Source organism: Hylaeus volcanicus, chromosome 5, assembly GCF_026283585.1.
Source record: "Hylaeus volcanicus isolate JK05 chromosome 5, UHH_iyHylVolc1.0_haploid, whole genome shotgun sequence".
Lineage (NCBI taxonomy): Eukaryota > Metazoa > Arthropoda > Insecta > Hymenoptera > Colletidae > Hylaeus > Hylaeus volcanicus.
Window position 1 is genome coordinate 3913932 of NC_071980.1, and position 23638 is coordinate 3937569.

The 23638-nt window shown below is 40.0% G+C and overlaps 2 protein-coding genes across 9 annotated transcripts in view; both read left to right on the forward strand.

The window, feature by feature from the left end:
• The window catches only part of LOC128877175 (uncharacterized), a 56372-nt gene extending 40285 nt beyond the window's left edge, over positions 1–16087 (forward strand). Inside the window, exons 6-7 of one of the 3 annotated variants that reach the window (XR_008457202.1) lie at positions 2495–2684; positions 2791–7774. Coding sequence is in view for 2 of the 3 variants with exons in the window: in XM_054124261.1 (XP_053980236.1) it covers positions 9927–10015 (89 nt within the window). In the remaining variant the exon portion in view is untranslated. Of the gene's footprint in view, positions 1–2494; positions 7775–9926 lie in introns of those variants that run through there. The other 2 variants (XM_054124262.1, XM_054124261.1) reach the window with 2 other exon arrangements.
• LOC128877174 (choline transporter-like protein 1) overlaps positions 13856–23638 on the forward strand; it is a 65677-nt gene continuing 55894 nt past the window's right edge. For 2 of the 6 annotated variants that reach the window (XM_054124256.1, XM_054124257.1), the window contains exon 1: positions 21969–22177. The gene's annotated coding sequence lies outside the window, so the exon portion shown is untranslated. Of the gene's footprint in view, positions 13993–21967; positions 22178–23638 lie in introns of those variants that run through there. The other 4 variants (XM_054124252.1, XM_054124258.1, XM_054124250.1 and 1 more) reach the window with 4 other exon arrangements.

Consider the following 23638-nt stretch of genomic DNA (forward strand, 5'->3'; position numbering starts at 1 on the left):
GAAAACCCAGTACCTTTCCTATCTCGCTGATTGTGAATGCTTCTTCGTTACTTCACTCTCTTATCTGTCAAAGATTTCATTGTTTGGCTCGTTTACTATTTCCTGTTAATGGCATGATTTCGTCGAGAAATGTTTGACTATCCAGGTAGAATATTGATTGGCCAGGCTCAGCAGGTTCAATATATGATTTATACCATTGAAAACTTTGGTCTCTATTAGCCCTACAACCTGTGTAAACTATTACATAACTGGAGTTAGCTGGCCAACACACCTAAGTATACCTAATACTATTGCTAGAGAAATACTTTCGACTAATACATCTAAACGACTTTGCAAGAGTATTGGTTACATAAATCCGATAAATTCGACTCATCATTTCAACCCGATTTAAATACATTATGCGTTCAGAATCGTACCTAGTTATATAACACAATTTTTGATAACGAGAGTATTCCCTCGTAGTTTTCTCTATCCTCTCATATTGTCAACGACTTTATTGTTTCCTTAGTTTACAATTTATGTGGAAATGTTATTCTTATAGGGATAGCCAAACGAAGCTATCTAATCTGTGATTATATCGTTGACGAAATTTACCCTCGAATCCTTGACCAACTTCCTAAATTGTAAAATGCACCTCCTGGATCTAGAAAGACCTTTTCAACGCGCTTTGGCACGTTTTTGTCCACAAATTCGTGTACCTTGTGGAGCAGTATCGATTGGCTTGGTCTAGTAGATTCAGGAAATCCTATCGCATACTCCTGAAAATTTCAGAGTTAGCTTAGTCTACAATTTACGTAGTACTGTTACAGAGGATGGAGAGGTAGCTAAATTTGCGTACCTAAATGTGCTTGATACTGTCTCGTTAATAGCACATTGTGGTCTGCGAACTTCAAACTATTTTCTACCATTATTGATTAGATCACATCAGATCTGGTGTTTTTAGCAAATTCTCCTTTACGCTGTCGAGGTCTTCAGTATTCGCTTTCTCCGTGATCGATGTAATTTCATTACACAGATAGAAGTAGTTGAGAAAAGTCTCATCCTGTTGTTAACGATGCTTTCTCATCCTCGAGTTGTTCATTATTCTGAAAAATTATTCATTGTTTAATTAGTACTCGGTCCAAGAAGGAAACTACCTGAAAGAATCTGAATGTTTTTCACATCGTTGCTTATGTTATGTTTTCGTTAAATTTTCTACCGAATCAACAGATTCAAAAGAATCTTCGCGAATTAAGCGTACTTTTATACTCTTAAAAATCTCGATGATTCTTCAGCATGTACTTAATATTTTCAACGAATTAGAGAAACATCTTTCTCATCTAGTAGTAACCTGTGCCCATAACAATGACTTCGCTCTTCTCCACTTAGAATGTATATTCCCATTGGTACTGTAGTTTGTTTCTACGATACATTAATCCTACTCTTTATGACATACAATCTTTATCTTATTCCCTATGCTTCTCTCATCTTATTCCATTTCTCCCCCGCTCCCCTTCTTCCAAGCATCGTCGTCTATTCTTCCCCTATCCCTCTTAAATTATGTGGCGACGTTTTAATTAACGATTAATGCTTCACGGGAGGAAAAGGAATTTGCGTTTCGTCTCATCTCTGCTGGGGTCGGTGAGACCATTTCTACCAAAGTCTCCTTTAGATGTGGAATTAGCGAACATTTCGATTCACTATGAATTTGTATACGTCTCGTATACATGATACAGATCTATAGATACAGTAGAAAAGATCAAAGTAAATATATCTAGGTCACGAAACCAATCGTTTCATAGATATTCAGCTTTTTATTTCCTATCGTGAGTTCCTTTAACAAATATGCGTAGCGTATAACGACTGATATCCCAAGAGTCCACTTGCATTGTTACAAATAAAAAGCTGAATTTCTTGAAAGCTGGTACGTTCAAAAATAATATCAACCTTGATATTCCTAGCTTCGTAAATGACTTTTCAACTTTAACATCGTAAAATAAAACGTTTAATTACATTTTACGTATTTCAACGGTTTAACTATAAATTACGATTATCCATGTAGCAATTATTCGCATCTATCGGAACCAACGACAAAGGTAGAAACGTATATTAGTCTAAATAATAATGTTCGTACCGACTGCGATTGCTGCAATTTGAACAATTCAAATTGTCTGCGACTAGTGTATACCGAAACCAACAGGTTGGTCAAAACTAGATGAAACATTATTCCAAACAGTATTCAGTAAATTAATAATCTATTCCAATAGATTTTTGAAATGGTACTTTATTCGAAGAGTACTTAAAAGTAGTGGGGTTTCATTTCAAAATATTTCATATGGATCAGTTAGGAATCAGTTAATCTCATTTTACGTATGAAAAAGTTAAACATATTTTCTCTCTATCTTTCGTAAAATTAATCACTTTTCATATCAACTTCATCGAGCACTAGTCGTCACATATGTCAATATCCATGAATTCCATCAAGCTTTAACGGCAGGCACGTAACGGTTAATAGGGAACGGATAAGTGCCTGTAACGTTTCCGAAGATGCCTTTTAATTAGCAAGATTGATCATCGTCTGTGATATAACGTCGTGTCGTAAGTTCAGGGATCGCGACTCTAGCAAGGAGTTCAACAGACAGACAGCCGTGAAATTTATATGAAGCGGGTCCGAAAATAGCGAGAGAAGGAGCACCGAACCGAAGGTGAGAAACTACATTTCCTCGGAGGGTGGTTCCTGTAAGAAAGTTTATAATTGGTTACCCGCGGGAGTATGCTACAATTTTCCGACGACTAAAATTTCCTGTTTAGATGCTAATGCGGCCAGACCAGGGCGCAACCAGGTGCGGCGAATCCTTAACGAAATAGATTTCCCACCCGTTAAAGCACTCGACTGCCCCATAGCGGGGCAGATATCCAACGGCCTGACCACAACCAGAGAAAACAGATAAAACTCTGAAAATTAGATGTATCATACGATATGTACCAAAAAAATATTGAATTGATAATCCGAAGACCTCAAAGACCCACGTACGACTAATTTCACGCAAATCTGAAAACTCTTGTCAGTTTTTAATGAAATATTTTGAGATTCTGTCCCATTGTGCACGAGGCATCGCGGATGGCATCGTCCATGATTGGAGATGTAAGGTTGAGTTAGGCGAATTTCTTTATCGGCCGCCTGACGAACCGCGCAACCGACCGCCGAGGCATCCGCTTGTTTGTCCATCCCGCGGTTCGGATAATCTGACCAGGCCGAGTTATCCTGGTTAACGTCAAATAGCTTGGTACGCCATCAAATAATTCGTTTCACGCCAGATAATCCGACGCTGCGGTCGAGGATAATTCCCGACGCATTCCAGGATATTTGTTGCGGCTTTGGATTATTTCGCGTCAAGTGAGCCACGGGGGGCTTGAAGCGCCCGACCGAAAACAACGACAGCAGCAACGACAACAATGATGACGACCGACCGACGGTGACGGTGACTGTGACGCGCTGTGGTCCAGGTTCCGTTTTTAGCGTGAAATAATTAGCGCACGTTATCTTATGGATGTTAATTGGCCATTTTTAAGTGTTAGGACGTTGTGCGAGGTTTTTAAAATTAAAAGAGCACTTGAGAACGTCTGCGAAGTAGCGAACTTCAATGTTCGTGAACTTTGTGAAAGACAACTGAGGCCTTTAAAATTTCTCAACCTTGAGGTCATGTACGGAGTTTGTACAATTGTTTTTTTCTCGAGTTTTATCAAAGGAGAAGTACATAGCAAAGTCAGACCTTAAGTTACGTACTTTTTTTAATGATGCCACGACTTTTTAAAGAGAACATACTAAGCTTTAATGTTTGTTATTCCATGGATAATCCTGTACTTCATCTTGAATTTCAGAGCTATAGTTTTTAGCCAAACGGACAATTTTTATCGGTGCACTGGAAACTGTACTCCGAACTCTGAGCCTCCATTAACCCCTTAAATGGAAATGACGAATCTCGGCCGCGTGAGTTCTCTGTGCCAAACAAAACTTTTGCACGACTCCGTCCACTAAAACATTTAAAGTATTCAAATGCCATATTCGGGAATGGTTTCCGCTAATCTGTGTAAACAGAGTACTCGAAGGAAATCGCAAAGTAATTTTGTAACTCGGTCGTCTCTCATGGATAGCGATGATAAAGATATTGTTCCGCGAAGCAACAGGTCCGGCGATTAGTTTTCTGTTACTTATTGCATCGCAAGAAACGCAGGATATCTTCGCATTTGTTAGAGCGTAATGAAAATTAACGCATGCTCCAGGTTCTCACCGAGGTAATATTTTATTAATTTACTTTAAATAGCGAAGCATCGAGTCGATTCAATTTATTCGGTTAAAATAATTTATATTCTTCGGAGAATTATACATTTCTAAATGGAAATTTAATTATCTTATGCGGTGTGTTGTTTATCGATACAATTTTAATTATTATTTGAGCACAGTATCACTTTCATTCTTTTCTTCATTTACTGTTTCATTATTTCATGCTATTGAAAGTAGAGTGGCTCGCATTTCGTTACAAGTAAATTTAATGCAAATTGACGTATATCGGTATTATTGACATTGCAAAATTCAATGTTCAAATTCAATAAATACAGAACAATGAAGCAGACGAGGTTACCAAAAACTCAATAAATCATAAATTAGATAAACAAAGAAAAGGTGAAAAATGTCAATTATAAAAGAATATTTCTTGAATCCTTTGATTATGATCAGATGTGCGAGGTCCACCTTCCCACGGAATATTTTTCTTCTCCCTAAACAGTAAAAATGATTGTCAAACGGGTAACACCAATAAAAGGCGAAATGTCTTAAGTAGTACAATTTTCGCAAGCATCCCCCAAATCGATTGAAAGAAAAAACAAACACAATAAAAAGAAGAACTATAGCAAGGATAGGAGTTTGTTCGATGCACGCGAGTTGTATATATATCATCACGATCACAATTCAATCGAAATCGTATCATCGGGGATTGGTGGAGGGGGCGAGGGGGGCAAAAACGGCACGTTCGAATTCGCCAATCGCAGCCTGCAAAAACTTCGTTTCGTTATTTGAGTTAGCTGTTTGCCTCGTTATAGACCGGCTCCTAGTTTCCATTCGAGGCAACCCCACCCCCACCGTCCCCTCCACCCACGAGATTCTTTGGCTGGTAGCGAGAAAAGTAAGTTATCTGATAAATGAAATATTTGCTCGTTAGATCGCGAACGATCATTTTACGAATCAAAGTACACCCCTCTGGTCCACGAGCCAGGTAGCTGGGATTCGCGGGAGAATTAATCACTAACCCGTGTAATTGCAACAATGAGTAACAGGAACGGGAGGAGGCGGGAACCAACCAGAAACAGAACTGCTGAATATCTCCCCGCGGATTCGACGGGTGCAAAAAAGTTGTGGAACGTAATTAGACGGCTCCTAAAGGACGAACTTTGTCGCTTTACCTTCCAGGTAATCTTTTTCAGAGTTATCGAGATCATTAATTTCCAACCGGACGAAATATCCCCGTCGATCGTCGAGCGTAATTGATATGGATGAGTTCGACTGCGGGTTATTTCCCTGAAATGACCCCGAAGTTGGAAATTTAACTGATTCAAGTTATCAATGAAAATTTTGAGACGGAAGCTTATAAAAAAATATGTTTATCTCTCTTTATAACAGCGACATTATATTTTTACATTTTCTACGATGTAATTCACACATTTACAGTTTGAAAAAAGCAACAAGTACCTGTGACAGTAAATTTATTAACTAACCAAGTAATTCTTCTAATTATTATCGATAATTTCCGAATTCGAATTCCTTCTGCGCCGTGGGAAACAGTATAAATCCTTTGTGGTTGCCGAGGGGATGAAGCAGGGATACCATCTCACCTCCAACGACGCAAATTGAAATTCCTTTGTTTCGCTATTAACGACCGTCTTGAATTTCGTGTTTGCAAATATGGAACCATTAAATCGTTAGCCAGTGCTTGAACCTCTAGCAATTCATCTATCATTCGCGTAATCGATAAATAGTGCTCGAGGAATCGATCATGCATCCCGGCGAGTTTCGAAAATTTCTATAGTTAGGGCGTAGATTATGGGAACACAACACATATCAACCGTCTCTTCCTTTGAGTAACTGACGATGACACGTTTATCGACATACTGATTGATTACGTTAGTCGCCTAAGGCCAAGCAACCCTTCCAGGTACTCCATTGATAAACATACTGTGCTCTGTCACGGATGAAACTCGAAGCCTCGAGAATATTAAATTTACACTTCAAAGTAAAGTTCGTAACTCTTCATTTGCATATTGTCTCGAAGCTGTATCGCGAACACATTCCGACGTCAGCTGTGGTGTGCAAGAGACGGGAGAAATATAATTGAGAAAAAATAAATTGGCAGTTTCGCGGTTGATTCGTACATTCTTTATATTGCATCCTCGAAGCCGTGTTTCTCGCGTAGACAATCAATTTCTGAAACATTCGACGAGAATGCCTCAACAATAACAGCAATAGAATAACAATTATGGATAACAATTAACGACAGCGCGCGCGCGGTGGTTCGTTTATTTTATTTACCGTCTGTCGGGGACCGTTGTTTACCGAAACATGGTTGTTTCGAATTTCCCCCTTTAAATTTACTAAGTTAACCAGGGACAAATGAGCATTGTAAAACGCGGGACGGGCGATTAACCGTGTCATAATTAGGCCTCATTTACGCGAGACCGAGCGAGCCCCTGTTAACGGGTTACGGTTCAGTCAGCCGCGGGTTCGTTCAAATGTTATTCGAAGCCTCTCGGAGCGTGACTGGAGCAGGTCGCGTTAATTCATTCGAAGAGCATTGAATAATATTTGATCGGGCCGCGACTGTACCGAGAACTCGTGGGCGTAAATCAAGTCGTACGGGTAACAGGGTGACGGGGGCTCGAGAGCGCGGTTAGAGGGGGGTTAATTATCGGATCGAGCGCTGCAAAGTCACGGTAATCCCATCGAGAGCGACCGAAAATCATTTCTAGCCGCGTTATTTATCGCGTCTTGTCGTCGAGCCGTTCGATGGAAAAATCAGAAATAAACAAGAAAAGTGGAGAAAATAAAAATTTGAGCAGTTCACGATGCACGGGAGCGATCCATCCCATCCATCCATCCATCCATCCATCATCGAGTACGAAAGGCTGCGAATCGAAATTCTATGACCCAAATCCATTCGAGGGGCGCGTCTATTAAAGCGTAAGCGGTCCCTCGATTTGAATTTTTTGCGTTATTATGTTCCGAAAGCGCGGGGGTTTTATTACTTTCAATTCTCGGCAGCTCGGCGAGCGCCCCCGACATCGCTGACTACAGGGATATATTAGCGGGGCAAAATGGCACGAATTAATTCTGAAACTTCCGCGCGTCGTTCCCCAACCCCTCCCGGCCCCTACACCCTCGCGGCCTGGAGGATCCTCTACCACGCCTGGCGAGGCTGCATTTCCGACTTCTGGCACTTTGTTTCAACGGCGAACTGACGAAAACCGTCGGTTAGCAGTTTCCATTCGCCACCCGTCGGGATCTCGAATTTTTCTCATCGGAATTTCAAAGAATTCGTCGCGTACGACGATCCGTCGGCGGGGATCGTTACCCCTCGCACGAATTTAATTTCGAGGATTATTACGATTTCGTTTACTTTCCTCAGACGCTCTCATCCCCCCGTACTTCCAGCTACCTGAACGATCATCGTTCACTTTATGAACTTTCCGGGTGTATAGTACCTGGCTGACATCTTCCTAGATCTTTTATTACTTTGGGTAGACAACTGTGCATTGCTTCACTAAGTTGAGTGGCAGAAGATGTTCCACCTTCCTATATTTTCATTTTTGGCATAAGTGCTATGGTACGTTCGCAAAGTAAAACGGCACCTTCCGTTTAATGGAACCATCTATTTCTGTTTAGACGCGCCGAAACTCTTGTTCCTCGAAGATAGAAGAAAATGGAACAGGACAAAGTAGAGTGGCGTAACAAGCTCTACCAAGCGCAAAATAACTTTCGAAATTCATCATTTTTCGGAGAGCTGATCCAATCATAAACACGCAAATCCTAAAATCCTTGCTGTAATGTGACATCGATGATAGGCCAGCTGCGAACTTAAACGTGACGTAAATTTACGTCGGTGGCCGCGAACGCGTTGGCTTGCACCGTGTAGTTTGAAAGACGAAAGAGTCGACGCACGTTGATAAAGAGGGTACGTTGTTGTCGGTGGAGAAATGAAACTTGTCGGATAAGGGTTGACTATGATAGACAGAGGTTGGCTCGAGGCACGGCCGATTTCCTCTGACGGATGTGTACTTATGCATCCTCCGCGTGAACGCAGCGAAGTTTGCGAATTTATCTAGGTTGCGGTTCGTTTACGTCGGTCGAGTAACTGGTCGGGCCTTTTTTACTCGTCGACCGATACACACCGCTCGGGAATGCTCAGGGAGTCGTGAAACCGCTAAAAGCTGCCCCCGTCCACGAGCTCCGTAAACTCGAATGGTCGAATATTTCGGCGAACGGACCAGTGTCAGCGAGAGAAAGTGCCCGGATCTGGCGAACGGATGCCCGAAAGACGTGATCCCTCGTCGCAGATGTTGGTAAATTATTCCGTCTTAAGAACGGTACCAGCCATCTCGTACGTGCACCCGGGGAACCCCCTCCCTCTCGTGCTCTTTCGCTAACCTACAATGAGACCATTCTCAAGCCTGTGTACGAGACGCGAGAAATAAGAAGCCCGTGATCCTCGGTCGAAAAGCCTCGAAATTCGAAACATTCCAGCTCAGCGATTCTCAAAGGGAACCGTATACCTCTCTATCCCCCTCTTTCTAGTGAGGTCACGCTATATTTCTTTGGAGAGCTACCATTAGCAGATGTTGCAACTTATTTTTGCATCAATGCCAATATACATGTGTTCGAAATTTATTTCTTGTTAGTTACCAGTGAAAACCTACCGATCAAAAAATATCGACGTGGGATAAACGAAACACCCTGTATGTATAGGGCGTGTAATTTTGTCGAGCGATCCTACGAGTCGAAAGAAGATGAAAGTCAAGGTTGACTAAATTGCGTTTAAGGCTATACGTTCGATATACATATTAATCGTTGAAGGTATTCGTAATAGGTGTCTGACGTAAGAGACTCATTCCACTGCCTGAGGGCGAACGGCATTTAGCGCGCTGTCAGTAGTATGAGTTTCTCGCGTCAGACACCGTTTACGCATTACTTTAGCCAATTAATTACTCACAAACGAAGCGTCGAACGCAATTTAGTCACTCCTGATTTTCATTTTATTTTAGCGAATAGAACGTTGCTTCAATGTTTGAGAAACCTATTGTCAAATAAGTTGTGCAATAACATATCAAGAGTGGTTATCATAAATGAAGAATAATCATACCGTTACTCTCGCCAGCAGCAATGAGGTAAGATGAGGACCACTGAGATAAATAGAACTCGAAGTCGTGCAAGGATCGAAAGAAAAGTAGGAAACACTGTTCCAACGTACACTTGCGAACGACGAGAAGGAATATAAATATTCAAAGCGTACGAACACGAATTCACGGGGTGCATTATGTAAGAGACACTTTCGCGGTGGATACGACCTCGGCATATCGAAATGTCAACAACGAACTTTCATTCCATCCTTTTATATGCATTCTTGTAGAAATCGAATCTAATTTGAGATTAAAATGCAGTCTGTTACAATCGCTTGTTCGATTTGGATTATTACGCGTTTCGACCTCGTGTTCGAGTTTATTTCAATAAAATAAACGCAAAAGTTTAAGGAACTACGTATTATTACCAGTGTTCGATCAGAAAATTCACGAAGAAGTGCCTGATGTTGGCTTTCTGATTGTAAACCTGATCACGTCAAGACACGATACTTTTTTTTCCAATTTCATCTTGCCTATCGAGAATGAAGTCTTTATGTTTCCAGTTTTGGGTGATTCCACGGCGCCACTTCGGTCTTCGTCCCAGCGGCTGGTTCTGGGGCTGCTCGTGTTCCTTCTGATCATCATTCGTTAACCACGCCTGCATTACAATACGCGCGCTTTGGAGCTGTTTTATATAAAATCGACGTGCTTGTAAGAGTCCTTGGGGGCCGCTTCGAGCGACGTCTCCGTCAACACGGCGGTCCGTGGGTTGTCCTCCCTGGTGACAGCCGACGCACGTGATTCGTGCCCGTTTCCGGGAGGACGCGGGGAAATGCCATCGTTTCGGTTCGAATGGAAGGGGAAGAGACAATGCCGTTGAAGTCTTAAACCGTGAGAAAAGAATAACGGAGGCGAGAAAAAGAGTGGAGCGACGGAGAAGGGGACTGCAAGCTGCGAGAGGATCGCGGTGGGAGGCCTGACTCGGCCTTAATTAGTCCGAGCAACGAACTGGAGCGTGTTTCGCGGTCGTGTCGACCGGGAAGAATGAAGACAGCGAAAGGGATTGCAAGAATACGCGAGGAGTATTTTATTATTGTACTGTGTATAGCTCGAACGCTTGAAAACGATCCCCGGGGGGCGTGGCTTGAGCGCTTTGAGCGAGAGTGGGGACGGGATCGTTTAACGAGACGTGGGTTCTCGTGGATGGCTTCGTCGTTTAACCTGATGACTGGGAAAGCGTTGACGTGTCATTTTAACTTGATCATTTTTCGACTATTTATTTAGTCACCTAGCGGTTCGAATCTATCGAGTTACAGTTTTTGATTTTACTTAACGTTTTTATTGCATGGGTACGCGAGAATATACGTACGAGACTAACCTTATCCATCTCGTTTTCAATTACGCGTTTGTGATGGAAAAAGTGCTTTATCTACAAGTTCGTGTCAAAAATTGTGCGAGCTATTACCATTATGCGATATTCATTTCTTCGACATTTTCCTTGTTTAATTCGTGCAACTATTTCAATTCCCGTCACGAGGAGACAAAATACAAGTTCAAGTGCGTGAAAACTTTACGTGTAGTAGTAGATAGTAACGGCGTTAAATGAGAATAAAAAATAAATAGGGAAAGTAAAGTGAAAGGGTAAGGTTCAACATATTCTTGTTTCGCGACCTAACCCTAAATCGCCGAGGAAAGTCGAACAGAATACAAATATTTTTCACGTAAAAATTGCTTAAGATGGTTACAGATGATAGAAGTTTATCGCCGACAGGTGTCACGAATTTGAAGGACAATGAGAGAGTATGACTTTGGAGGAAGCGAACGAGTGACTGAGCCAATTGGGACGCTTGATGGGGGGAAGAGGCGTGGCCAACGTTCCCCCATCGTTGGGGATCTTTTCTGAGTAGCCGAGCTGTACCTGCTTCCTGTCGAAGGACCGTCTGTATGCAGCGGCGTAGCACGTTTATGCCGCGACGCGAGCGAGGGAAATCGAGTAGTTTTCTTTCGTACTTTTATAACACTCGGAAACGTCTAACGTAACGTGGATATCTATATATGTATATGTGTATAACCTATCTCTATCGCTCTCTGTCTATCTCTCCCCATCTCTTTGTCCGTTACTCGATCGGATTGGTATAGCCAGGGGCCATTCCACACCAAATCGATCAAAGGATTTTCGTGAAATTGAAATATAGCGTAGTTCGCGTAACATTATAGAGAGCTTAAGTCATCCTTAGCCGATTCCAGAGTTAATTAAAAAATTCCGAAGTATCTACTTTGTAGTCTTATTATGAAAAAATGATTACACCGAACTCTCAACTGCAAGAGCCTTCTTATCCTGCATTTTTCAAGTAAATCTGAGACCAGGAAAGTGATGACATAAAACCCCTTCTAATTTTACGTGGTCTACGTCATATTTCAATTCCACCAGAGTTCCTGACGTAGAAGGGCAAAAAGTGATCGATTCGACGTGGAACCCCAAAAGGAGTTCGACGTTGCGCGTCGGTTCGACCGCGTGTACGTTTGCGCGGATGTTTGTGCGCGTGTGCATGTGCGAGGAGATGTACCTGAATCGGATATTCGACGGCGTTGCTTTGCGTTATTGCGCTGTTGTTGCATCGTATATTCTTAAGTCGGTCGATGAACCGCGCTCGGGGAACGGAACGCTGAACGAACGCTCACGTTCCTCGCGCGTGAATATTCGCACCCGTTGAAAAGTTCGCGAGCGAGAGGAAAACTGACTGACGAAATGACCTGAGAGTAACGGGGCGGATTGAAACGGCGGCGATGCGAGGTTTATGGGGCAATGGTGCGGCCAGAAATTTACCAACGAGAGTGCAACTGGAAATTAATAGAAATGGATGCGCCATAATACGCTCAAAGGCTTTCTAAAACTTTATTGGAACATATAAAGAGAAGGTTTATGGACATTTTATGTGTGAAATTTCATTTTCTTTAACATTTATTTGAGGTGTTTTTCGAAGCTTTGACAAATAAAGAAGGCATCTCGATGAAACTAGATAAACCACAAGAGGTAACCATTTTTGTCTATCGAACGATGTTGCTTCAAATTGAATCGTATCTCGAGCCTTCGTATTCCTCGGTGAGGTATTATGTAGTTGACATTGGTTTACTTACGTATCAACAATTTTCAGTTTTTAAAAGGTGGGTATTCGTGGCAAGGGAAGTGACGGAATTGCTCTTTTTTCATCCCTCACTTGGCTATGCCATTGTTTACGAGCGCTCGAGGCCGTTTGAAACGGTCGTTCGTTACCCAAATTTCGTTCCGCTCGCTCGCGACACAATCCACGTCCTATCGGAGCTTATTACGTATTCGGTTTATTAAATTAATACATTTTGGCGTTCGATTTAATGTATTCGCCCGCCGATACATTTGTCAACCGCGCTTAACAGTCCCGCGAACGTAACGAATAATAAAAGCGATTTACAGTCACGTTCTGTTTGCATTGAACGTCGCGCTTAACGCGCACTCACCACCGTTCCACTTTCAGTCAGGACGTTGCTCCCCATCTGATAACAGAGGTGGCCAAAATTCTTATCTGAATTAAAATTTTAAACATCGACCTATATAAACGTAGGTGTTAACAAAATTAAAATTACAGTTAATTAATTTACAGTAGCTTTATCGATATATTATTATCAACAATAATATTAATATTTGTTCGTGTTAATGTAATATTAATATCTGGTTAATTACAATTAATTATACTACGTAAATTATTCATCTTCCACATTCGCCTTTAAACAATTGTTTACTTACATTAATTTGTTTTTCAATTAATACGTATCTTTAGGAAGTTCATTTTGTAATTTTATCAGAATAAAGTTTTGCCTATCTCTGCACGATGGTGGACCGAGTCCGTTTTACGTTGTCCTTCGGTGAGACAAATTATTTAAAAAAATTGTTGTTTTTTTTTGTCAACCTGGGACTTAAAATCGTAATTATCTCAACATCGGTAATTTTTCGGTTAAGTCAGTGTTTCTCAAACTGCGGTTCGCATAAAATGCCAAGTTACGTTGAAAATAATAAAGAGTAGCCAATTTTATTCGTCAATTGAGATGAAATAATTTTGCCTAAAAATTAAATGATGAACAATTTTCACTGGTGCTCGATATAATTGAATAAAAAATTTTAAACCATAACGATATGGTGTACAGTTGATAGCTTAACTTTACGCTAGAACAGGTATAAACAGATTTTGGATTCGTGGGTCTTCGACGATCTCGTGGGAGTGACGTCACAGCGAAAATGACGGAGTAGGGAGCAGCAACGAGAGTGGGGGTATAGCAGCGCTCGCTTACGGGGAGCGGTTCAGTGTGTAATAGGCTGCGCGAGATCTCGTAATTCGAAACGAGACGGGACTCGGAATTGTTCGGAATTGTTCGGAATTTTTCTAGTGTACATCGCAGGTACGAGTCGTTACTCTCCTATCCTCGCGTATCGGTGTAAAGTTAAGTGACTCGTTTTGCTCGTGCGTTCGAACTATAAACTGGTTGAGACTGGTTGGGACTTACGGTTCCTGGTTCATCGATTGCCCGTAAGCCGAATCGAGCGCTGATGCTCGCGAAAGAGTCCGGTTGCCCACCTCTGCTCCACGAGGACCACAGGTACGTGAAGTTTGAGAAACACTGAGTTAGATCGGATCGAAACCTCCGAAAATACATTATTACCGGAAGATACCTTTGCATAATGTACGAAATATATAGTTACTCGCCTAGAAGAGTATATCTCAAATATTTAAACAGTTTCAAAATTTGAATCTCCGTTAATTCACTTTAACCTCTTAACCTACGATTTACGTTCCAACAGCCTGGGCCCAAAACGTAAACAAGATCGTTCGCTACGGGCCGTACCCGTAATGTTTACGATTGCCGCGACCGATGTACCACGGGCCAAGCCCATAATATTTACAATTGACCCAAATACAAGACTACGAGTCTCGCACGTACTTATAGGTTAAGGGGCTAAGCAAAGTCACTGAAAATTTTATTATTAGCATGAATATGCATCTTATCTCGATATTTCGGGCCGTGTCAATCATCGAACTTCTCCAAGTTTGTTGAAAATTTAATATAATGTATACAGTAATGATTAATTTGATATCAACGAAATATCGACATTCTGTCAGATTATATCGTACGTGTACCTCTTTAAATAAACCGTGCAGAGTTTTTTTTATTTACAGTGAAGTAAACTAGAATCGGTTATTTCACCGTTGAAACGTTAAAAGTGATTGAATACGTAAAGTACATGTTTGAGCTGTAGATACTGTCGCGAGTAATTGTATATGTGTACATTTCGTTTGAAATGCAATGTAGAAAATATTTCCGAACAACGATCGGCCATGTCTTACACGAGCTTCGGAAACCGTTGTCAGATTCTCTTTCGAAGGGTTTCTATGCGAAGAATTTCGATAATTGCAAGGAAATGGGGCTGCAGATTCCTGCATGTATCGAGATTCATCCAGACAGAGAAAAAAGAGCAAACGAAGCGTTCCCTACCGCCATTCCCGTCTTCCGTTTCCTAGGACAGCATTTTTAGTTGAGCACGTAGCCCGTGTTCTACTCCGATACCATCCTCTTGCCAATTACCCACAATACCTATTCTTTCGTTCGTCTGTTGTTCTTCTGTCGATTGTTCGCATTGTTCTCTATTGTATTTGCTTGATATATTTATGCTAAATCCATTTAATTTTTATACCGTCACGGTACACTACCGTTTTAGTTACTGATCGTGAATAATACCTCCTACAATTACGTATTACCTTAAAAGTGAAGAATAAAGAAATTGATTAACAACTATCGTCCCTTTTCTCGATAAAGCTATCGTCGTCGTTTGTATTCGAAATGAATTTACAGAAATGTTCTTTATTCTTCGTATCGTATATGATAGATGTGAAAAAGATCTTCGAGCGTCGTATTTTCGCGAGAGTGTCTCCCAAAAATAACCGAAAAAATATCGATACGTGATGTACATAATACTTTCGTCTATTTATTTTACGGTTTCGTTACAAGTCCCTGGTACCAATAGTGATTGTGATTCTTCCGCGACGACGAGGATATGAAACAAAAACGGGGATAAACGATGAAATCGTCTGTATTGTATTATAAATGTATATGTATATGTATAATATCTATCAACCAGCGATGTGTGCTAGTATTAGTTACGGATTACGGATTAAGGATCGCAACGACTGAATAATACTCTACATGATTTTCTAATTGTAATAAGTATTTTTGAAACCGTCATCGTTTCTACTTACGATAGCTAAACGCGCGATACGTTCTAGCGAACGTGTTTCGTTGTTGATTAGCCAAAGAAGACAAAAAAAAAAAAAAAAGATGAAAAATGCGAGACAAAAGAATTCGCGAAAGCAAAGAAGAAGAACGCATGAGACAGTGAAAGAGAGCGGTGCAATTGATATTTTCGAGCGGATAGATACGATTGAGTATAAACAAACGAGAAAACAAAAAAAAAAAAGAAATGAAGTATTAATAAAGTTGAAGTAATTAAGCGTAAAGTGTCAAGAGGTGTCTCGCGTGTTCGCAGCCGTAGTTTCTCGATTCTTTGTGTAACGGAACGACAAAAAAGAAAGCTAGTCGAATTTTTGCCAACCTTTTTGGTATCGATGCTCGTTATGTTCCTCAGCTTGTCACGATACGAAAGAATATTTATGATAATAATAACGATATGACCAGAAAATTGCTTTTACTTCATGTCGACACCGATAATTCACGGTTTCCCTCTCCGATGAACCGAAAGTAGAAAGAAATGAGTATTTTCGAAAGTAAGTAATTAAGTTAGCACGTAAACGCTTAAGTATAAAAGAAGTAGAGAACCCTACACGTAGACGTTTGAAAATAAGAATTCTTGCTTACGGTATTCGTGAAAAATAAAATATTTTCGGCAAGTGTTTGAAAAATTTATTATTGTTAGAATAGATACTCGATACTTACGGATAATTAGAAATATTTTTTCGAAATGTTACTGCAGAATTTTCAATTCGGAGGAACGCGCACCCCTCGTCGATTCCTTCGATACGATTTTCAACAGTGCTCGACACTGTTTAGTCTTCGCTATTAAACGGTAATTCGGTTTGCAATGGTAGTAAAAGTAATCAACGATGAAAGAACGAGCAATCAGTCGACGAGTATTCGAGCGTAAAACGGATTGAAAAATTTGTCGCGCGAACCAGTTGCAGCAGATTTTACGGTTCGGTGCGATGAGACGAGACACAATTTAAGAAACGCTTGTGCCCCTGAATGACTGCCACCGTCCTCCTCCTCCTCTCCCACGGCCCCGATTACGGGGTTAAGATAGAGTGAAACATGAAGTAGGATTTCAAAATTTGTACCATAAAGAAATTAATAGAAAGAAACATACAAGTACCACTTTCAAGAAAATGCTACGAATACAAAAAAGATTTGTAACGTTCGAACATAATAATTATATGTGAATCGTAGATGATTTTTATATGATTCGGGTAGCTATAAGAATATTTCTTGGCTATCTTTTTTTGAAGCATTAAAAGTTACGAAAAACTTCATGAATTTTATAAAGGTATCCTGACAAAAATTTCAAAATCCCCTTCAAAGGTGAAAGTTACTACGTGAACACAAATTTTTAAAAATTCAGTAGCCATTTGATACGCAGCCCAGGGCGCTCCAAAAAGAATTCATATTCCTTCTCGATTCACGTACAAATAAGTTCTCAACGTTTTATATTCATACGTTCACTTTTCTTCCTTACAAAAAAAAAAAAAAAAAAAAAAAAATCATAGAAATTTTGAAATTTTCACCATTTAAAACGTGAAATGGCTCACCCTTAACCCTCGACGAGTGTCTCGCGCGAATCAGTGGCGAAGCAGAGCACGGTACCGCGATAAATATTATTTTACCGAGCATTCGCCGATTTGAATCGCGTTATGCCGTGCGTTATTACTCTATTTGTTTCCGCGTCGTCGGTAATAACGCTGATGAAATAACTCAATTACCCGTTTCCCATGCGATAGGATCGCCGTGGTGGCGCGTGTACACTGGTTAACACGGCCTCTTCCTAACTTCGGCCCAATTAATCCTCGAAGATACGCTATTCACATCGCCCGACTAATCCGTTTATTCTTTTAAATCCGGAATCCAATATTCCGTTTGAAAGGCCGCGGCTCTCGGCGTGTATACGCTTTTACTTGCGCCTGCAGGCGAGGTCCGAGTGTGCACACGTACGAGCGTTGGAAGCGTGTAGAACGAAACGCTCGACGCTTGTACCGGAAATGCTTTTTAAATCGACGATGTTGCAGGAAGCGACGCCGACGTCGCACGGGGTTTGTTTAATCGCCTACCGGCCCGAGTTAGATTTTTGGTTAACCCTCTTACGTTTCGAAGTGCCGTCTATCGCTTGAACATTCAAACTAGTTCGCATTGCTAAAAAAAGTCTCTGGACCTTTTTCGATAAACAAGATTTTAATGCGGTACGTTCGATAAAGTTCGATTAGGGATTAGGTGGAGTAGAATTTTATTTTTGCTGACTACGTTACATACGTAGATGGTGGAGCTTGTCTTTTATCTATAGATGCAATGTAGGCGAAGAATTTTGAATATGAGTTGATTTTACGAACTTTGCCGTATTTTTTTATTTTTTCGAGCACTAAATTCTTCACTTTCAACTTTGTTAGAAAAACAAATATACTCCGGCTGATCTCTAATTTAATTTACCTAATCCAGAGTACTAACGAACGAGTTGATTGCCAAATTTACGTTTCAAAGTTATGTTCGAGTAAAATTCAATCATGGCTACTGACCCGAGAACATATTCATTTACGAATTCAATAATTGATTGTACATTCGTATTGTTTTTCCAGGAAACGAGTTCCATAATTTACCATAACTTCGGAAACCAATTACGATTCTATAGGTTAAATGAATTATTTTTTGGTTATACGATTACAGTAGCCAGAAATTATTAAGAACATTTGCTGTCTACCCGACTTGAATTTAAATTATACTTCCAGTATCGTGGAATAAATCATACAATTCTATAACGATCGTGAAATACGGGACACTAATTCAAGATAATTTGGAATTTTGTATTCACTCTGAATAAGGTCGCTTTAGCTTAATTTGGACTTCATTTACTAAAATTACGTGGCAGATAGAGGATTAATTTTTCAAACTTAAACGATCTATACATGAAATACAATATGTATTTTAAAAACAGGTAAATTGGGTTTATTCTGTATCGATGATTTCCTTACTTCATTTTGCTGTTTGCAGTTTTGTTACCCCTTAATAGCGAGTACAGTCAAGTATTTAGCCTACTTCTTTAATCGGGGGAAAATTAACCCTCTTCAACCCCTTACGTAAAAAGTATCCGTCTACCGAGGGGTAAATTACAGTCAAAGAACGAAAGTGGTCAGTACGAGTAGATTCTTGCATCACTCAAGCTTTTGTCAGAACGTAGAAATTAACTTTAATATGCACAAGATTTAAATAATGTAGATTTTCTTTATTTTTTAACAATACAAATGTGATTTATTCCCAGTCAAGATAAATTTGCAAATCGCCAAAAACTTAGACCGTGAAAAGACATAACGCGAGCGACAGTTTGTCTTCCTTACAAAACAATTTGTAGAAAGGAAAATGAACGTAGGAGCTCAATTGAGGAAATCCAGCAAAGAAGCCAACGGGCCATAATGGGGTAGTAATTTATTTCAATTTCCTGTCGATTTTACAAAGTTGTCTTTGTAGTCGTGCAACAATTGAGTCTCATCGTGACTACTGGAAACCTTTCTCTATCCTTCGATAGCTCCAACAGAAATGCCGTACGTAGTCAATGCATCCCCCCAGTTCCTCTCCAACGGTATTCATGAGTCACCAACCCCTGTTCACGGTGATTTATTGCTCCCTCGAATCGTGGTCCTTGTTCTTCAAAAGTTTCCAAATGGCTACATCTAAAACTTCCCCTCTCCACTTGGGTGATCGCATATTTCCACGGGAGCGAGGGTGGACCCTTTGTCCCCAGTTCTATCGTCGGCGTTTTCAACGATGTGCACTGATAAACAATTCTGAATCGAGTCCTTTAGACACGATCGTAATTCGTCGCGCCTGGTTTGGTGCGTTTGCGTTTAGCAGAATCTGCACGGAAGGCGATCGATGGCCGATTTATTGACTCGCGTGAATTATTCGTGTACCGCATTTCCCAACGCTAAATAATTCAAACGGGCCTGTAAAATTTTGAGCGGGGTGTCGGTTTCGATTAGAATCCTGACGGATCTTATGTGAATTCGTTTTAGTTGGACACGCGTCAATAATAGATACGTTAACCAAAGGCGACGGCGCCAAATTGCGTTTGGAAATATAACGCTGGCGATTGATGATCAGGGGTTTTCTGATTAGTTCTAGGTTGAGATGAAAGCAATTTAAATTATACATATGTCGATGAAAAAAGCTCACATGTATGAGAAACGAAACCCAGGTCTGACCAAATATAACTTTGCAATCTCAAAAGCAAACATTAATTTATTTCTGTGTTTCGTTTCTTAAAATTGGGTATTTTCATTATCGGTATTATTTTTAATAATAAAGTTCGCAGAAAGAGCTACTCTTATTAAAGGCAAGAATATTAGGATTCAAGTACATGGTTAGAGTAGACTAAAACAAGTATAAGTTTTACTTTTGATACTAGCAATTCTGATTTTATCGCCATGCTCATAGGTGACTCCAACTTTCGAATTGTTGATTTTACGTACTCGTGCCGAATCTACCTGAGAGTTACTCGAATGTTAGTTGTCGAAACTTTTTCATTTGCCTAGATTGTTATTACCGAAAGATGATTGAGGGACCAATGACGAAAAGTTCATTTGAACTTTATTCCACGGGAAAGAAGTTATCGTTGAACTTGTTATGAAAAGGAACAGGAAGATCGTGAAAATCTTGGATACGATTAAGCACAAAATTTTTTTGAAATAACAGTGGTAGAAATAAAAGAGTATAATAAAAAAGAATACGAGCACGAGCGAGAGAACTGACGCGTGAACGTTAATCTGAGATCACGTGTTCTCTTCGAATAATAAAAAACAAATTGAACGAAAAATCTTGGTTAGTTTGAATAGTTAATTGTTACAATAGCTGACACAAGTATTAATTGATCTCGCGAGAACAAGTTGGAATCGTATATCAGTTTCAAAGGAAAACGTTTCATCCCTGAAGAGTGCACTTAGCAGAGCCAGCTTACGTTTCTGGACATAATATACGTTTCCACATTGTCCTCGCGGATCAATTCATACTCATATTAATTATTATGAAACTATTTTCGGATAAATCTTTCATTCGTCGGGTGGTAACAGATGACAGAACATACAATTAATATCGTCTTGTTTGATTTTAGTGTCTATAAAAACAACTTTATAGACTGAAAGTGACTTCGAGTTATTTATTTTTAACCAATCCGAATAGTTAGCAAAAGTATAGATTAAAGTATTGCCAATTCTCGACTCGAAAGAAATAGATGCTCCTTAAAGTGTCATACGAGAAGTGGACACTTAAAAGGAAAACTCAATTTTATAAATTTTCATCCGTCGAACCATTAATCTCTTCTTTTAATTCCTATGGCCAATGGAAGGTACAAATTATGGACAAGTCAGGGAAAAAAAGATGATCAGGGAATATTGAAAAATAATTAAGCGAAAACCAATGGCGTCTATAAATTGGTTTTCGATGTAGCGCTCGCTGATGCAAAAATGAATTCGCGAAGTATAACAGCACAGTTAATAAGTGAAAATTAAAATTGGTCTTAATTTTTTTTTTTTTTAATTAAAAATACATAGAGCCTAATTAATTTCCAACACTTTTTGATTATTACTTTTTTTCAATCATCCGCAGACCAGTGAAAAAGGATTTGAGCAAAAATTGAATGTTTTGTTTAAATTTTATACATATCCTTGCAAGTAATGGGTTTTCCAAAAAGAGCTTTAGAATTTTCTTTCTTAAAAAATAAATTTTAAGAGTTATTTAACGTAGATATTTCTCTTGCCATTGTTTACTTGGACAGTGAAAAGATAACTAATAGCATAGTATCGCGGTGCACGTTTATTTTTCTCGAACACCGACTATTCAACGATTCTCGTTCGAATCCAGCGATTGGAGCCCGCGTCACATTTTATGCCATACAATTCTAATCCACGTTCGCGTTGCGTAAACTGGCGTTTTTTTGTTGTTCGCGGGACGTCGAGGATTTTCCAATCAAATTAAGCGTTAATGGAACATATCATCAAGCGTGCACGCGTTGCCCGGGATTGGTGAGCAGATAATACAGGCCAGTGTGCTCGTTGCCCAGAACGCAATCGATGATTCTTCTCTGTATACGTGTAAGTATACGTCAGGCGCGTGTGCACGCGCGCAGGATGAATGTACTTGAATGTGTGCAATCACGTACAAGCGCTCTACACACGTGTATACGCCACATAGTGTAGATATAGTACCCGCGTATACATAGATATAGATATAGATATATATATAGGTGGAAAACGCGGACTCGGTTGCCTAGAAACGGGAAACACGGAAGAGCACTGGCGAAGGACGGAAAATTGGGCTACAGTCATGGTTGCATTTGGACGGCACGCGGACTACGACGAGATATTTTTCATCGTTTCTCTATTATCGACACCGCGAACTCGATCCAGACTACGGATATCCCGTCTTATCTTCTTTCATCTCGCGAAGATGTGCATCGGGATTGGCCAAACGAACATTCTTCCCTCGCTATCCCCTCGGAGTGCGTCATAACCTCTGCGTGCTCGTAAGTTTTCGTTACGAATCGGTGCGAGTCGTTGATGAAAACCCTCTTCTTGATCCGTATAAAACGATTGGCAGCCTCTCGACGCGAGATACCCTTGCATAGAGATGGGCAAAGTTGTTTTCTGGAGATGGGCAATTTGCGAAGGAAACGCGATGCGGATGTAAACGGACAGTGACATCTAGTTTAAAAATTAACACGTTGACCGCCCCATCCCTCGTAAAAGGGTGACGATTTTTTTCGCCGAGGAACTAGAAACAATGAAGTCCAAAGGTGAGATTCCGTAGAAGTTTTTATGGCTATTAGTTTGGCAGTTAACGTGTTGATAATATCGATTTGATATGTAGTGTCAAGGTTCGGACAAAATGTGTACGCTCAGTTTCTGAATGTAAGATATTCTACAAATTGAATTTTGTTGAAGGTTTCATTAACAACTTCAGTACGACCTAGTGTTTGTAAATACATACATAGTCGATGAAAATTGTACGACCTAGTGTTTGTAAATACATACATAGTCGATGAAAATTGTACGACCTAGTGTTTGTAAATACATACATAGTCGATGAAAATAAGTTACTTGTTACTCTTCGGAGAACCTACGCATAGAAGAGATCTTGTGATCAAGAAAATTAGAAACAACGCGTGATTCATTTTATGTTAGATTCTCTGTTTTTCTGCGTGAACGTTCCGATCGATATCGATCGAGAATAACGTATGGAAACTGAAAAGGCGCATAGACCACGCATGCTTTCTTTACAGATTATTGTAAAGAATAGACCAAATTCTGAGATGAATAAAAATGTCAAATGCCGTATAAAAATAAACGCTTTTCTGTACGTTATTGATTGGATACATATTTAAATTTAAATTACAGAATAATGTCGCGTCTCACGTTGATTAGATGAGAACTTATATAAATAACGATTCAATCGGATAAACGTCACGAACCGATAACTTTGCGCTCTTTTAATCGTCGTCTATTATTAATTTAAAATTTTGCCCATCTCTACCCTTAGCCGACCACACGGAATTCATCAAGAATCTTATCGCCATGATTTCATTAATTACTAATCTCCATAATTAAATTAATACTTGCCATTTTAGGCAATTCTCTCTTAGCCGTTTTAATAGAATTCCTCAACCTCTTCGATGAACTCCAAAGAAAAGTTCTGAGTTGACAACGAAATTCAGAAAATCTTTTCGCATCTTGGGACGAAGTAAAATTATTTTCTATCGCGAGGTTAGGTAACCACGCGTCGGGAAATGAAAAGGAATTTGTTTGCGGTAAAAATCGTTACGTTAAATTTATCCAAGGGTTGATTTTATTACGTAGAATAAAACGGTGCGGTCGTCTGAGGGTGAAACCTTCTTTCCTCGTCGTTAGACGTAACCGACACGGCCTAATTAGCAGATTTTACGCGCGGAGAAATGTGACGAGTATGTTCATGACACGTAACGGAAGCG